The 16484-nt window shown below is 36.1% G+C and overlaps 1 protein-coding gene across 1 annotated transcript in view; it reads right to left on the reverse strand.

Moving 5' to 3' along the window:
• The window catches only part of DOPEY1 (dopey family member 1), a gene marked incomplete at its 5' end in the record, with an annotated part of 29390 nt that extends 13371 nt beyond the window's left edge, over positions 1-16019 (reverse strand). The window contains 14 exons of the mRNA XM_009703880.1: positions 109-188; positions 439-583; positions 900-966; positions 1675-1779; positions 2286-2341; positions 2875-3009; positions 3354-3479; positions 5786-5965; positions 6972-7083; positions 7182-9189; positions 9860-10119; positions 11417-11517; positions 14919-15071; positions 15745-16019. Of these exons, the coding sequence (XP_009702182.1) occupies positions 109-188; positions 439-583; positions 900-966; positions 1675-1779; positions 2286-2341; positions 2875-3009; positions 3354-3479; positions 5786-5965; positions 6972-7083; positions 7182-9189; positions 9860-10119; positions 11417-11517; positions 14919-15071; positions 15745-16019 (3803 nt within the window). The remainder of the gene's footprint in view (positions 1-108; positions 189-438; positions 584-899; positions 967-1674; positions 1780-2285; positions 2342-2874; positions 3010-3353; positions 3480-5785; positions 5966-6971; positions 7084-7181; positions 9190-9859; positions 10120-11416; positions 11518-14918; positions 15072-15744) is intronic.
• Positions 16020-16484: the final 465 nt, after the last annotated feature.

A 16484-nucleotide genomic window follows, 5' to 3' on the forward strand; every position in this document is an offset into this window, starting at 1 on the left:
ATCAGTGTTTCCCATCAAATCTCTTTCCCAAAGCTTCTAGTCCAAAGCTTTTCACAATATAAAAGTTTATTATAAGACAGTATTTATTACATCTGAGGAGACATTTACCTCAGAAAGTAAGGTCAATGCATGGACACTATAAACAGATGGAGTTATGTTTGAAGTTTCCATTGCTGGAGACAACATATCTAAAGGAAGACAATAATAAAAAAATTTCCACAGTTAGTTTTCTTAAGCCACTGTTCACCTCACAACCATATTTTAATAGCACATATTTTGAAGATGTACAGACTTTGCGAGATACACTGTGTAAGATACTAATGCCTGAAAAATACTGAAGCATTTTTAATGTACTCAAATATAGTAAAGCTGTCCTCTTTGTTCACTTCGGTCTGATAACTAACTTCTTGTTTAAAATAAAGATGAAAATGAAACTACCTTCAACATCTGATTCCAAGTTGTTTCCATCAACCATAATCTTGGGGGAAGGCTTAACCTCCAAGTTTCGTCTTAGCCAAGTAGTCTGTTCCAAGGAAGAACCAGCAATTGCTCCAATGGCATCTACTATCTTGTGCGTTACATCCTGGTAGAAAAAAAACCAAGCATTTTAAGAACTATGTGCAGAAGGGCTGTATTTGTTGTTCTGATGTGTTTTTGTAGAAAATCTATATAACTAAGTAAGTATAGAACTGCTTTCAAATCACTTCTGTTCTATATTATCAGTGATTAATAACTCCACAGAGAATGAGACCCTCTTCAATGGATTATAAATAGTACTAAGTAAAAAATTACTAAAGAGTCATTTCAGACCACAGAACTGATATATCAGATAATCCTAGCACATTCAAGCATTTATTGTTCAGTATTTTCAACAGACATACAAAGAACAAATTTCTTACCTGGAGATCTCTCTGATCTTTCTTATTCTCCAGGCTTGGGTTTTTCATAATGAACTCATTAAGAACACTGAAAAAATACAGAAGTAGATATGGATTTTCTTCTCACAATACATTATTCAGTAATTTTAAGACCTAGGACAAATCTGAAGAAATCTACATGCACGATACTTATTTACTAAACCTTCAGTCATTGCTACTTATCAACATTCTAGAAAACACCCTTTCAAGTTTAAGTTAATTTTGATTATACTGTAACAGTTAATCAAGAACATGTTTCACTAGACTATACCCAAAAGTACCTTTAGAGACAGTTTACTAGGGAAGATAAATTCCAGAAATTCAAGAAAATGGTCGTTGAAGCTTTATACAGAAAATCACATTCAACATTTTATTTCTAACACTCCACAAACAGCTTTCATGCTGGGAATGAATTCTTTCTAGCGGGCTGCAAATCTACACATACCTAAGAAATAGTTATTGTAGTTATTTTCTAAGAAAAATCAGAAACTTAAACCCCTAGTGTTTAAAGAGTCTGAATTGCTCTAAATAATCAGTAAGGTAAGCTTGTGGCTTATATCATATTATAATATAAAATTTAATATATGGAACCATTCCTCAGAGAAGAAACTAATTTGGTAAAACTCACAGAACTCAGGCAATAGCTCTACTACTTGAACATAACTGATAAGAGATTTGAAAACACTAACACTTCAGTATGATTTCACACACTTACATTTGAGCTTATCTGGAAATTGCAAATATCAAGAGCACTTACCCAAGTATGAGGAATTGTCCTGGAGCTGGAAGACCAACCTGGATGGAATCTTTTAACAGAAGCAGCAGTGCTGCCCAGCTATCTACTAAGCTGGTCACTGGAATCCTAAGAGAGAACAGCGATGGCAATGAAAACAGCATCCTCTCCCTCAGATATTCCCCATTTTCTTTCTATCTCACAATTCTCCTATCAGATACTGTGAATCAACATTCACATAGATTCTTCAGTTTTTCATTTAATATGAGGTGGCTACATTAAGTCATTAAGAAAAAGAAGGCGGCAGAAGAACAGTGTAATAGAAAGACATGCTTTTCAGTCCAAGGCTGGAGTGGTACCAGTGAGTTACAGCACAATTAAGATGAGCTTTCCTTGGGCAGTGGGGCAGATTTCCTGCAGGATTTTTAGGTGGGGGAAGAAAGGTGATGCAGAACTAGGGAACTCACAAAATGAATCTTTCTTTTTTATGACACCTACAGTTCAAAATCATTCTTTCTTCACAATTTATATTACACAGGCTATTTCTCCTCCTAGATTATATAAAAAGATGTAAAATATTCAAATTGTCCATCTGATTCTTGGTGACAGAAATAAAATCTAACTTCTTTTCTTACCTTTGAGTATAAGCATAGAAAAACTGCAACATGCAGACTTCCAGTGAAAGATGTTTCTAAAAAAAGATACAAAATCTGTGTCATCAGGAAGAAGAAAGTGACTTTTTTCCCCTCACTTGCCAGGGCAAAACTGACAATGCTATAATGTTACTGCAGTGTCTGAAGAAGATATAGCTTAATTAAGAGAATACTATGAATGTCCATTTAGGCATCTCTCGATAAAGTTACTGTTGTTTTTTTTTTTCATTCCCTCTTTTCCCCACTTCCCCTTCCCACCTGAGGGGGGAAAAAAAAAAAAAAATCAACCTGATGCTAGGGTATGCACCTGTTTCCCTAATGTAAGCACCCTATCCCCACAAAACACAGTCTTGTACAGAAGCAGTAAACAGGATTCTGGAATTGTTCAGTAAATGGTAATGACTTAAGGAGGTATGACTTCCCTCCAAAGATTCATCCATCTATTAGATAATTGCGAAAATTTTCACACTGTACTGCTCAGCTTTGTGAATGAAGTATCCATATCATCAGTGTTCTAGGCTTCAGCAAGAGGACATTAGATAAATTAATAGCATCTCTACAGTTTTTATACCTTGTCTTTTGCTATGGCTGGAGGCTGCTTCAAAACTTCTTTCACTGTTTGTATAACAGTCTCTGTTCTCATAACACTGATAGAGCGAACTAGCTCGACCAGTAGAAGTTGTTCTTCACCTGCTGTAGGAATAACCTAAAAGAATCAAATGTATGTCACAGATTATCATCACAGACAATGCCTAAGCCAAAATTAAGGCAGCTGCCCTCATGGGATTGAAATGTTCGGAACTAACAGTTCATCTAGAGACTTGGATTCACTTATTCTTTTCCTGAAGTATTCAGGAAGATTATCCCATTCCAAAATAAATTGGTAGTGCTCTGACAGTACAGTGGCTAATTAGAAATATAATATAAATAATCTTCGTATTTCATAACTATGTATTTTTTCACTGGAATGTCTGAATTTTCTCCTTCCTGCTTCTAAATCACTTAAAGCTATTACCACTGTTTGAAGTGACCATTGTAGTATAAACATACCTTTGTCCTGGAAGTATTTTTATTTTGCCTCCTTTCATTCCATACAAACGCGATGGCAGCCATGAAGTGAACACCATGATTCATTGAAATTGGACCCAAAAGTTCGAGAATCTGCTGCCTCAAATTCTGAAATTCGGAAGCAGAACACATACACCTTCAGATAAGCACCTCAGCACTATGTTCAAAATAGCTAGCTATAAAGCTACACTTCGATGGTAACTGTCACTAACTTCTATGAAAATGGAAGGATGCACTCAAAGGGTTCATAAAGCTCTATTCTACATCTGGTACTCTTCAATCATTTTAATTCATGACTAAGACAAGGGAAGATAAAATACACTTGTTAAATTTGCAAATGGTAATGAAGTGGGAAGCAACAGATAGAAAGGTACAGAACTAAAAATGATCTGACAAACTCAAAAAGCATCCTGAAAAAAGATAAGCTGCAATAAAGGCTTGATCTTTGCATGCAAAGTTACGGATAAACAACTTCAGTGATTCAGGATGAGAAACTAGATAGCAGTGCTACAGATAAAAAAATCTTGGGACTATAGTGGATCACAAAGTCACCATGACAACTTTGAAAAGAAAGGGAAAAGAGCATTCATAAATAGCAACACCTCATGAAAGATATTAAATATTTCCCCTGAAACAAGATACCACATACCATGTCCAGTTTTGGACACCTTACATCAAGAAATGTACCACAAACTGTCAGAACTCAAACTATAAAAAGAAAGATTAGTGCTATGGAATATGATCTACAAGAAGGGACAGAAATGGGTGTGTATATAATCAGGAGAAAAACATATAAGTGGAGATATAAGAGTTATCAAGTGCATACAAGTCAACTAGGAAGAAGAAAGGAAGATGATGTTCATGTCTGCCACAAATAGTGATGGATTTGCTTTGTAGCAAGTGAGATAAAGATTAAGAAGTAGGGGTGGTGGGGAAATCCTAAAAGAAAGAACATGCTACTCTGGGAAACTGAAGTATTCACTGTTGAAACGCTTCATGACATGTTTTTTAAGCATGCCAGAAGTTATTGAGGCACACTTTGGTCAGGAAACTTATTTCCTGAGCTGTTTTCTTGACCTGTTTTCTATGACAGAAAGATTTCAGACAAAAATGCACTTTCTACCTGTTTTCTGAAAGCCATTTTTGCCTTGATCAGAGATATTTCAAGTAGGAATTGTCTAAGCTTGCAGTAAACTGCTATATACAATCCCAGAGCTTGACCATACACTTTATACACTTGCCAAGAGCATGGTTGCCAAAGCAACCTAGTTGTACTGAAGCTTAAAAACCTTGTTTATACTTTAGACACACAATTCTGTAGAGTTCCACAGTTTCATGTGTTTTTAACTACACCCACCAACTCCAAGGCAGCTACAAAAGCATTACCAGAAAGCAGTGAGGTGAAAAAGTAAAATAACCTACCCTGATACTACACTGAACAAGCTGAATTCAAACTGGACTTCTTCATATACAGGACATGTTGAATGATCTTTTGAATACTACAGATTTGGGCAAATTAAAGAAAAGCTGGGATGTACAGAAGAGTTAATGTTTAATCAGGGTACAAAAGCTTATCCTTTACAAAAGCTTATGCTTTTTTCACAGAAGCAGCATAATATTACAGGTCATCAAGAAGTACATACCCCCTTCCTTTCAGCGAGTAGGAAACCCTATAAGGAGCACAAACATGACCATGGATGATGTCTGTGCAAAGACACGGAGTCTTAGATCAGCTATTTTTTATTACTTCAACCTGAATGACAAAGGTTGAAAAGGATGTAACACAGCATCATCACAAACAGTATCTGATAGCATTCAAATGAACCAAGGAAATCTTATTTTAAAACATTTCAAATTTAAATGACAATTTCCTATTTAATAATGTGAAGTATAAGAAGTTTGAACTGCTTCCAATAGGAGGGCTAGGCAGCATTGTCAATATAGTCCTATTTGACCCTTTCTCAGGTTCTCTTCTTTATGATTACTAGCTCACTATCTGCTATGACATTTCCCCATGCACAGTGACATCACTGTGTAGGAATTCAATGAATAAAGGAACTAGTTCCAAAGTGTCTGAGTACTAGATGTTTGAAGGGAGAGTTGTCTTTTGTTAAGATTTTACATTAAGTATTTTATATCTTTTGAGGCATAAAAGGGTGGCTTAAATTTTTTCAGGATGGATTTCATTTTCTTTGTAAAAAGCAATGAGGTGAGACGTTGTCTTGAATGATACACTCAAGTTTAAAAGCAGATTCAATACCCATTTATAAATGCCTTTTTTGCAAGGGGGGAGGTGTGAGTAGATGAGGACAAAGGTGTTAAACATCAATTTACATTTAAGGGAATGAAATTCGATTTAGTTTGACAAAGGTATTAATGAACAACTTAAATTATATTATCCCTGATATTCTGACCTTTGTTGACCCAAGATTAATAGTGGTAATGGATGCTGCAGCAGCAGTAGTTTTCTCTGAAGAATCTGCAAGGTGAAGGATGCTCCACAGCAAAGTCACAGAAGACATGATCATATGCAAGATAGAGAGGATCCCATTGCGTGCTTCAATCAAGTGCTTCTGATCTACATTAACCAAAAGCTAGTTGATTTGAAAGGGAGAGAGGAAGAAGAGCATTAAATATCTACATAAATAGCATAAGTAAAATAGTATAAATTGAGACTTAATGGACATGGAAGCTTTCAACCTTAACTCTTTTTCAAAATAGTTTTTCAATAATTCTTATACTATGTACAGGTTTTGAGTCTTAAAAATAATAGTTAAAGAATCTTTTGACTCAGTTATACAATATCAAATGTATTCTGAACATGTGAGGCCTCATGTCTACAGCAATCAGTTTTGTATCATCTGCCTATACCTTTGCAAAACAATTATTTCAGAATTTTAAAGGTAACTAATGCTCTAGGCAAAATTATTTACGTGCCCGGACAACAGACACTTTTCAGTTACTTTTAAACAAAAGGAAGGCAAAGGGGTGTAAGAACCAAAAGAAAAACCAAACCAAAACAAACCCCACAAACACACAGAAACAAGACTGCAGAGAGAGCAGAACAAAAATTTTCTTGCAAAATCTGGGCCAAATTCTTAACAGAGACTATGCTCAGAATATCAGACCTAAAAATATTGCTTGACTAAGAAGACAAATTGTGAATATACAGAAGGAGCAGAAAGAGAATGTTTTGACATATTGCAAGATGAACACAGTCCAGCCAGAGAGTAACAGGGTTGGCATCAGTCTGAGAAGTTCTACAAAACAAAGCCAGCTCTAAAAAGTGGCATCTTAGAGGTCTGAAAGTTAAGGAATTCCTACTGTAGTTATTTCAGGGTAACAAAAAAAACACCCCCAAAACCCCCAAAAACCAAAACCAAACCAAAAAAATCTAAGACTATTATCTTAAAGGTATAATTAGTAGAATATTGTTTATCTGTTTGAGATGTGTATATTATGAATAAAAAATATCCTTATAGCTAAGACAATATATTTGGTATTTTTCCCCACTCAGATCTTCATGTCTGCTAATATAATCACAGTCCTTAATTTGACATGTACTGCATAGGAACCTCTCAGACATCCAGATAAATTTACCTGATGATACTGCGTAGACGGATCCAGGAGGCAGTAATGAATTATTGTTGTGATCCCTTCTAATAAAGTAAGAACCATATCTGGGGGAGTGACTGATGCCATCCAGAGAGGTCTAAAATAAGAGATTGATTTTTTTAAAATGGGTTAATCTGGTTGTAAAGTAATTCAACACAATCAAATCTGCTTATATACACCTCTACATACACATACCTATTATCAGATAATCCTGTTTCATATTTATACTGCTGAATTAAATTATCCAAGTTTCTGCAGAGCTGAAGAGTCACTGAAACAACCACCCTTTGAAGAACTTTTCCCATGTAAGGCAATGTAGAAGTGATAAGGCCAACCCACTGGGGATGCATTTTACAGGCACAGTGCTGGTGTAAAGCTCGTATCACTGCGCAGAGAAACATGCCTTGGCAGGTTATTGGCTGGGAATGTAAATACTGAAGAGAAGTCATCGGCTGCTGGGGACCGATGTGCTCCAAGTCCGTTATGACAAAGTCAAAGCCCGTTTCATTTTCCTCAGGCACAGTCATTACTCTATGTTCCAGCACAATCAGCCGTTGAAGTACTTTTAAAAGCTGTGACTGCAGAGTACTGCCATTGTCAAATTCATCTTCAGAAAAATTTATAAGGCTGTCTTCAGAGAAACCTTCTTCTACAGCCACTATGTTTTTTCCAGCCATCTTTTCACTGTGCCATTTCTGTGCACTAAAGATAGAAGATAGCAGACAATGCAGGACCACCTTCTGAACTTTGCACTTGGACAACATGTCCGAAATAAAACTAGGAAAGCCCTTTGCAGAGCTTTCTATCACTTTTGCCAACTCGGCAAAGAGAAGTGTCAGAATTTCTATACTCATCATTTGCATATTACGGTTTCCTATTAGATCTTGTGAGGTTACTTTAACATGAGTTGGATAGTGGCTCCGCATATAGTATAAACACAAGGAGATAAGAATTTCTATGTACATAGAGCTCCGAAAGTTATGGTTAGAATCAACTGGGATGTGACTATAGAAATCCTTGCCCATAACAGATATTCGATGCCTGGCTAGAAGATTCTGGAGCAATGAAAGCTGAGGAGTGTATGCATTGTTCACACTGGTAGTGGAGATAGCATTTACAAAAGCCGAAGGATTGGTTTTCAGAATTGCTTTAATTGCAGAAAAAGCATACAATGTCCTTGAGGAGTCATATAGCTGGAGATAAAGCAGCACATGTTGATACAATGGATGGATATTAAAGTTGGGAGATTTTCGCATTCCTGGGGACCCCACATCACTTTCTATTTCTGAAATCTCTCCTTCTCCACAACTGTACCAGTTTTCTAAATCAAGACCATCACTAAAGAAGACGTTTGTTTGTTTAAGCTTTTCTGTTTGAGCTTTCTTCTTCTCTTCATCTTTCTTTTTGGCTATTTTCACCTTAGGTTTTGCACCTGGTTGCTTACCAGCCTCTTTAACAATTGTTTCTTTTTCTGACATTTTTTCTGGTAGCTTTCCTTTAAAGCTGAACTGAATACTACTGTGGCTTCGCTTTCTGGACTTTGATTCAGTGGAAGCAAGCGTGAGATCAGAGAGGGATTGCTGGCTTTCTGCAATACAGGGTGAAGAGTTATTTCTTGAAATTTCATCTCTTAAGCTCTCGAGGCCAGTCTCAGTTGAGGCCGATAGCAATTGGGAGCTGTCATTACTAAGCAAACTACTCTGGCTACTTTGAATATTTTGATCTTCATTTTTTGTCACCTCTGCAGAGTTATCCAAAGGACTGAATTTACATGAAGTATCCTCAGAGTGTAGACTATGTTTCACTGGTTCAGTCTCTTCTCCAAGACCACTTACAACTTTGCATATAAGTTCTGTAACCACTTGTTGCACAATTTCATCAGGTGAGTCTTCTCTCAGAGTCTGAGAGCTATCTTGAGCACTCAGGCTTTCTGTTTCCACTTCATAACTGATGTTGTCTCCAGTAGATGACTGAGAACAGCCAGAATCAGAACTCTGCAGTATTTCAACTTGATGGTCAGGAAGGTCAAAATCAGCCACAACCATTGGTATCGTCTCACTGCTGGTACTTAACAAGGAAAGCCTGTCGCTCAGAGGGTTGACAGTCAGGCTGAAGTTCTCCATTTCATCCATAGCAAGTTGTTTTTCATTGCCTTCTTTCGGTATAATAAGTTGTCCTTGGCTTACAGGCACATGGGAAAATGCTTAAAGAAAAACACAAAAAATTTTATACACATAGCATTTTGTTCTTCAGAATAAGAATTTAGAATTAAAATTTAGAATTTAAACTATTATCGAGACTTCAAATTATAAAGGTATGGTAAATAGCGTCTTTCCACCTCACAGCAGAAAAAAATCATGTTAATATGCAAACTACACACATTCACATAACCAAAGCAAGATTACTTTAGCAGAAGACCTTAGCAAAACAACGCAGTTCTCCCATGAAACCTTACGCAGTCTTATCTGCTTGTGTTTTCATAAAAAGGAATGATTAGTATGTTACTAAAATTACACAACACATGCAAACATCTTCAAACCTTATCAGTATGTTTTCAGTCAGACCCATATCAGTGGTCCTAATTCATAAAAGAATTTAATTTCTTGGTTAAGCTTCAAGCCATATTCTTAAGTTCTACTGAAGTTCAGTAAGACATAAGAAAATGCTCCGCATTAAAATACTTGCATATCATCTAAATTTGAGAACAATAAAACTTCAACAATACTTGGGACACCCAAACCTGAATTAGAAAAAACATGCACAAATGCACATATGAGCTGTCGCTATTCCAGCACTTTGTTTTTAGTGTTGCACGCAAATAACAAATAAAGAAATTAAATAAGGAACTTCCTACAGTCTTCTTGTGTACATACCATCAGCACAGCTAAACTTCTGCATAAAGTGCTTTTCATTTTCTTCTTCAGGGTGATAGGGAGATTTAGTCCAGTAACATTCAGCCTGTACTCGCTGAACAGAAACTCGCTGAGTTTTTGGATGGAGAAGCAGTAGGAGCAAAGGTTCAAGAACCCTTGCAATATCATGTCTTTGAAGCACTTGATTTAACCAGGCTTGTCCCACTGACCACGTAGAACCATCCAAGCTATTAAGGCTGTCCAGCATGATAAACAAAGATCTAGAATAGAAAGAAGAATGAACTTAGCAAAAGTTCTACACTACTCACAGAATAATCCCATTTTAATCTGATATATGATAGATTTCAACATCATACTCCAGTAACTTCTCCATATAAAACAGTATTTTCTTTGGAATCCAAATTTTGCAACCTGAAGTTTTATATTTTAGTCTAGCCTAAGGAAGAAATGGCCAGGAAGAGCTGTTAATAAAGCCAGTTAAGGTAGCTGCTCTAATAGTAGCAGCTGTATAGTCAGTTCAAGTATTTGTACAGCTACTAGCATATCAAGCTTTGGTTGCCTATTAAGTGCTACTGCAGTACAAAAGGATAAAACTTTAAAAGCAATTCACATGGATGGGAAAGAGAAGATAACTTATTCAAAGATCTTTTCTTCAAGAATGGAGATGAAAAATATACTTGACAATTCAGCACCTCCTACTGTCATTATTTTCTTCTTTTAACAGTTTTAGCCTTCAGAATCCTTTCCAGACTTGGTGAACAACAATATATATTGGATTCTGAATTTTACCAACTGTTTTACATCCTCCAGTACTACACATTGATGAGCTCTTAGCTGTATGTACAGAATTTATCACCACTTCTGAAATGAGTGACAGTATCAAGCCAAAGAAGTAACAACCTTTTTACTCTGCTTCCTACAGCTAACTATATGTTAGGAAATTTAAATAAGTACTTCTCCACAACATTTATGCTAGCCAAGGAAGATAAGACTAGTTCAGAGTCTGGATCATTCAGTTTTTTCCAAGAAGGTCATCTGACACCAAAATGCAAACCAGAAATCCTCTACTGCTTGCCATAAATGACATCTTACACAAAACACACAGGTTAAACAAAAGAACTTCCACATCTTAGTGCTTACTTGCAATTTTGTTCTTAAAGTTTTCTTAGCTTTACTGTTACTTTCCATTTTCATATAATTCACTTCTGGGTTGACTTCTCTCTCCTACTTTTTTTTTTTTTTTTTTTTTACCAAATCACAGCAAGAACTCAGATAGCACGTTCAATATACACAAATATTTTAACCACAGTGACAGTCAATGAATTATGTGACCATTCCTGTCCTACTTTTTACAGCTACCAGAAAAATTTACAGCTTGCATAATCACCACTGTGAAAACAATTTTGTCTAACACGAATGAATTCCTTGTTCTCCTTCCTTGCTTTCACAGTTACACTGTAGTTCTTTAATTTCTAAACAATCTATGCCACCAGTATAATGTAGTTAAAGATTTTGAAGAAAAATTATTTCAACTGAATCATGCTTGCAATCACCAACCTGTCAAAGGTACGGCCAAAGGAAGAAGACTTGTTAATATGAAGATCACGGGTGAGATGCCATAGCACTGCAAACTTTGCATGAGCTTCCATTCTTACTTTCTGTGGACCAAATTATAAGTTAGTCTACCAGAATACAAAAGCCTCTGATAAGAACTGGGGGGGGCGGGGGGGGGAAGGCATACAGCAGTTTAAAAGATATAATGAAATTATTAAAATTAACTTTTTTGACTATGTGATCAAATCCTACTTTCTAACATTAAAAACAGTAATAGGCAACAATAGGTCTCTGAACAATTTAGAAGCATGAAAGGATTCTCCCCCATCTTCATCTTGGCTGCCTTAGTTTTAAAGTTTAGCTTGAAAAAGTTTTGAATACTTATACAGCAGTTTAAAAGATATAATGAAATTATTAAAATTAACTTTTTTGACTATGTGTTCAAATCCTACTTTCTAACATTAAAAACAGTAATAGGCAACAATAGGTCTCTGAACAATTTAGAAGCATGAAAGGATTCTCCCCCATCTTCATCTTGGCTGCCTTAGTTTTAAAGTTTAGCTTGAAAAAGTTTTGAATACTTAATGTGATAGCTTGAACAATACTTATTTTATGCTCACAAGATGCACAGCTCTGTTTTCAGTGAGTTTACCTACATGTATCAAAGCACTAGAAGAGATCATGAAGAGGGAGCAGGAAGAAACATGCAAGCTTTTCAATATGAAAACTCAAGCATACAGAGCTAGAGAGAAGAGGCAGAGAAAGAAGAGACATTTTTAGAGATAGTGTCTGGAACGATGGGATTAAACACAGTATCCATGGAAATAAGGGAATGAAAATAAGTTGGCTAGAAAGAGACAGAATTTTCTAGCTAGATACAATCTAGAGAGAGTGCATCACTAACATGTAAAATTTAGCTCTGGAACTCAGAGTTTTATTTGGACAAAGAGGATATGCTTACTGCCTAAAGGACTTTTAATGACTAATAATAATATGCAGAATATTTAATGATGAAAATAGTATTAAAGTAACAATTTTTATGCCTTTATCTCTTTACTGTGGCTGATCGAGGCAAAGAGTTATTACAGCAAGGCTGTAAACAATTGTAAATGCCATGTTACAATACGAATACACGGGTACATGTATTAAAAACATCTTTACCCAAGAGACAAGGAAGCTACTAAGCAGTTGTAGGGGTGAACAAAGCACAGCAATCAGGACAGTTATATCGAATAAAACATCAAAATTACTTTCAAATACAATCAGGGCTTAAACTAAATTACTAAATGATAAGCAGAGACAAGAGGATAAAGATTTTCACTTGTTTGTTCTTAAAATATAGGGAATGAACAGTAGGTATATTTACCTCTAATCAAAATGAGACCAAACTAAAAACTGTTAACACCACTGTGACCATCTGGCATACTTCCAGACTTAATTTACAACATACAGCTTAAGCAGCTTGGTAACAGCTAATAAAACCAATATTTGCCACAATAATACAAATTTTAAGTAAAAGCTACAAAAACTGAAAGTTATAGAAAGGACAAGACAGATCACATCAGAAGCAAACTGAAAAAAAACCCCCACAAACCAATCAACCAAGAGAAACAGCAGCATTCTGGAAAGTAAAACAAGCATCACATGTATTTAGAAAAAATATGCTTCTCACTGGAAAAACCCACAACACTGCTGCAAAATATATACAGTTACACAAAACAATTCACTAACATCTGCTGAATAAACAGTCAAAATACTGATTCTCAAACCCATACAGATGTCCATGTAAGCCCTTCCAATCCATGCTGGGAAGATGTAAGAAATTACTGTTTTCACAGTAAGACTGGCAGAAATAAGAAAGTGCTGCATCCACAGTCACAGCAGTTCACAGTCACAGACCAGCCTAATAAGTGAAACTATAAATCATCAGCAGTTTTATCAATATGCCAAGCTGTGAACTGCAGTGATTGACAGACTGGCTCACATTCACATGTGTTGACCTGGTTACTCTCTGGTACAAAGGCAAAAAGGTAACTGCTTCTGAAGTCACAGAACCATGAGTTGCCAGAGCATATAGCAAGTAATTCCCTATCGTTCATTCTGCTGGGGCTGTGAAAACAGTATGTATATCTAAAATTTAAAGTAGTACAAAGGCCTTAACTGAAATTTCAAATTGACAGCCTCTATCTGAAAGAAATTTTTAGAGGAGGGGAAAACAAACAAACAAACAAAGAGCACTAGAGTATCTGTCATGAAAAGCAGAACTCCTACTAACAGTAAAAGTTCAGCATGTGCTTTGTATGTTGGGAAGCAGAACACAACTTTTAATAAGAGATAAAGCCTCCTACACAAGTCTGTTGTTGAATGCTGAAAGCCCCACTTTATCTAGCGTGAAACTACAGAGGTTCATCACAGACCTAGAAGAAACACCATTTATCAAGAATCTGAATATTCGCCAGCTTCCAAAGATTTTGAAAATACTACTTTACTTGCATTAGCTAAACTGATAGCAAAACAGAAGTAATCAATAGGATAGCCAAGATGACTTCTAAAAAACAGCCAGCAGTGAGATAAGAGACCTTTGAGAAGCAAGAAAGAATGCAAGAAATCCACCAAGTTGAGTCATGAGCAAACATTATAACCTGTGGTAGCAGAACAGGAGACATGACAAGTGACAAAGTAACAACAAGAAACCAAACAGCATTATCAGAGGCAAAGTAGCAGCTGTCTGATTACTGGAGAGGTTCTGCTCAAATTATAGACTATGGTTTTTGACATCAGATAGAGTTGGAAAGTAAACACCAAGAGAAGAGTAGCCTCAGCAGCTTACTACAGAGAAATGCACAGACAACTCACAACCCAGCTGCCATGTCAGAGTGGAGTAGGCAAGCGCATTTCCCACAAAGACACAGATGCACAGAAAACTGGCAATCACTGCTAAGTGCAGTTTATTCATTGCCCTCTAGAACTGGCAGACATGGCAGAAACCGTCAGAATTCAAATCTTTTAAGGATAAATAATTAAAGAAGAGAGGGGCCGCATGAGACTGAAGAATAGTACAGAAGCCTCTTCGTTGAAAGTACCTAGTTATTGCAATTCCTCTGTTTCCCAACATGGGAAAAGAATCTCACAGAAACACTTTAGTTGGAAATAATTACTTGAGACAAGTGTCAGAAGATGGAGCTCAGAAATACATAGCACAGCTCTTGGGACTTGGAAATAAAATAAAATCTTACTAATTACAAGCCACTCTTTTGTCTTATGTTTACATTAACTCTTACAAGAATAGCCAGAATCAGTTAATATATAAAAATGGCCAGAAAGACAAAAAAATCCCAACAATTCACTACTGCTTAAAAAAGAAAGGTAATTAAGGCTGAAGCAGCAAATTATTTCAATATTGAAGTTATTTACGCCCTCCTCTGAGGCACCAAGTCCTTTTTCTAAATATATTTCTATAGTTATATAATTAACTTATCTTTTAGTAAATATATGAACAACTTGCCTTGTCTCTGTGAGTCAGCTGCTGACTAATAACATCTTCACAAATGCTAGAAGATGGAACGAGGTTGTGCAGTTGATAGAAGAGCTCCACACTCTTCTGATGATGCTGAGGAGTTCCATCACCCAACTGGTCCCAAAGAGTTAAAGCTATATGCTTTGGACATGAAAATAAAAGTTTCAAGAGACAAGCAAATGAGTATCATGCCTTGTTTTGGTCTAGACTACAGTAAGCTCTATGCAATGATGGGAGATATTACATCTGATGACACCATATGACCAACAGGCAACCTATAACATTGTTCTTTTTTGTCTGTATGAACATAAGGAACTGCTTGGTACACTGCAATAACTTACTACATAAAATATTCCTGTTAGGAGTCAGAACTCTCAGGCACCTCCAGAAACAAGTTTTCATTGAAATACAATTAACTACATAATATACCCTGCTGACGATTATCTTTTGTAAATGATTTCTTACATAAATTATACAAATGCAGAGATTATGGTTTACCAGAGTCCTACACTATGCACATCTCAGTTTCATACCTTTGCTAATTAATGATGCTATTCAGTCAGGTTTTCTTTAAATTTTAAAAATACCCACTCAAACAAGGATTTTCACCCAAGCAGTCAGTAAGACAATCACACTGGGAAAACTTACTATATATTTTAGTTTAGAGTATAACATAGGTTACAACTGTTATCAAAATACTCAGCAAGAAAATTTGGTTTACCATACCAAAGATGGTAAAGTGGCCAAGACTATCAGCCTTCACCACCCAGGAAATGAAGTCTAAAGAAGACAGCAATGAAATACTGCAAGGTACCTTGAAGAAATCTGTCTTTTCAGCCATGTATCTCAGATTGCCTTGAGTAAGAGGAGGTCTGATGACCACAGCCACTCTTCCCTGGTTAGGGCTAAGAGGCTGCGTAGTTTCCACACTGTTCAGATTTTCTCCAGTGACGAGAGCAACAGATTGAGTCATTCCAACCAAGTCCATCACAAGGGAAATAGTCACACCCTGAACACCGAAATCGCTTGCTTGCTTGCAAGCATTCATTAAAGTCTGTAGCCACAGTGGAGGCTGTACTTGTTCACAGTCTGAAATAAAAATCACAGATGACACATTCCTTTAACAGTTTTAAATATGATGAATTTTTCCTTTATATCCCATAACCATATGCACAACTGTCCTTTGTCTTTCATATTTCAACCTCCCCATTGTATGGGTTTAGGAAAATGTATGCAGGATAGAGATACATCAAGAAGTATCTTTATCTTTAAAATAATCTAATTAAGAATGCAATACTGTATCACTTTAAAAACACTTAGTAACCAAAAATAAATAGGGAAATTTGAACAAGGAAGATAAAATAAATTCTATGGAAATGCAGCCACATGATTTCATTTTTTAGACAAAACTGGACATTCAGTAGCTTGGACATCCTTTCATTGACTTTCCTCCTTCAGGAAATCCTTGACCAGCAATCAAGTCTTAACATTGTAGATTGTAGTCTGGAATAGTTCTGTAACATTTTATATGTACAATATATATAATATTATTAT

Source organism: Cariama cristata, unplaced genomic scaffold (genome assembly GCF_000690535.1).
Source record: "Cariama cristata isolate BGI_N322 unplaced genomic scaffold, ASM69053v1 scaffold10307, whole genome shotgun sequence".
NCBI classification, from domain to species: Eukaryota; Metazoa; Chordata; class Aves; order Cariamiformes; family Cariamidae; genus Cariama; species Cariama cristata.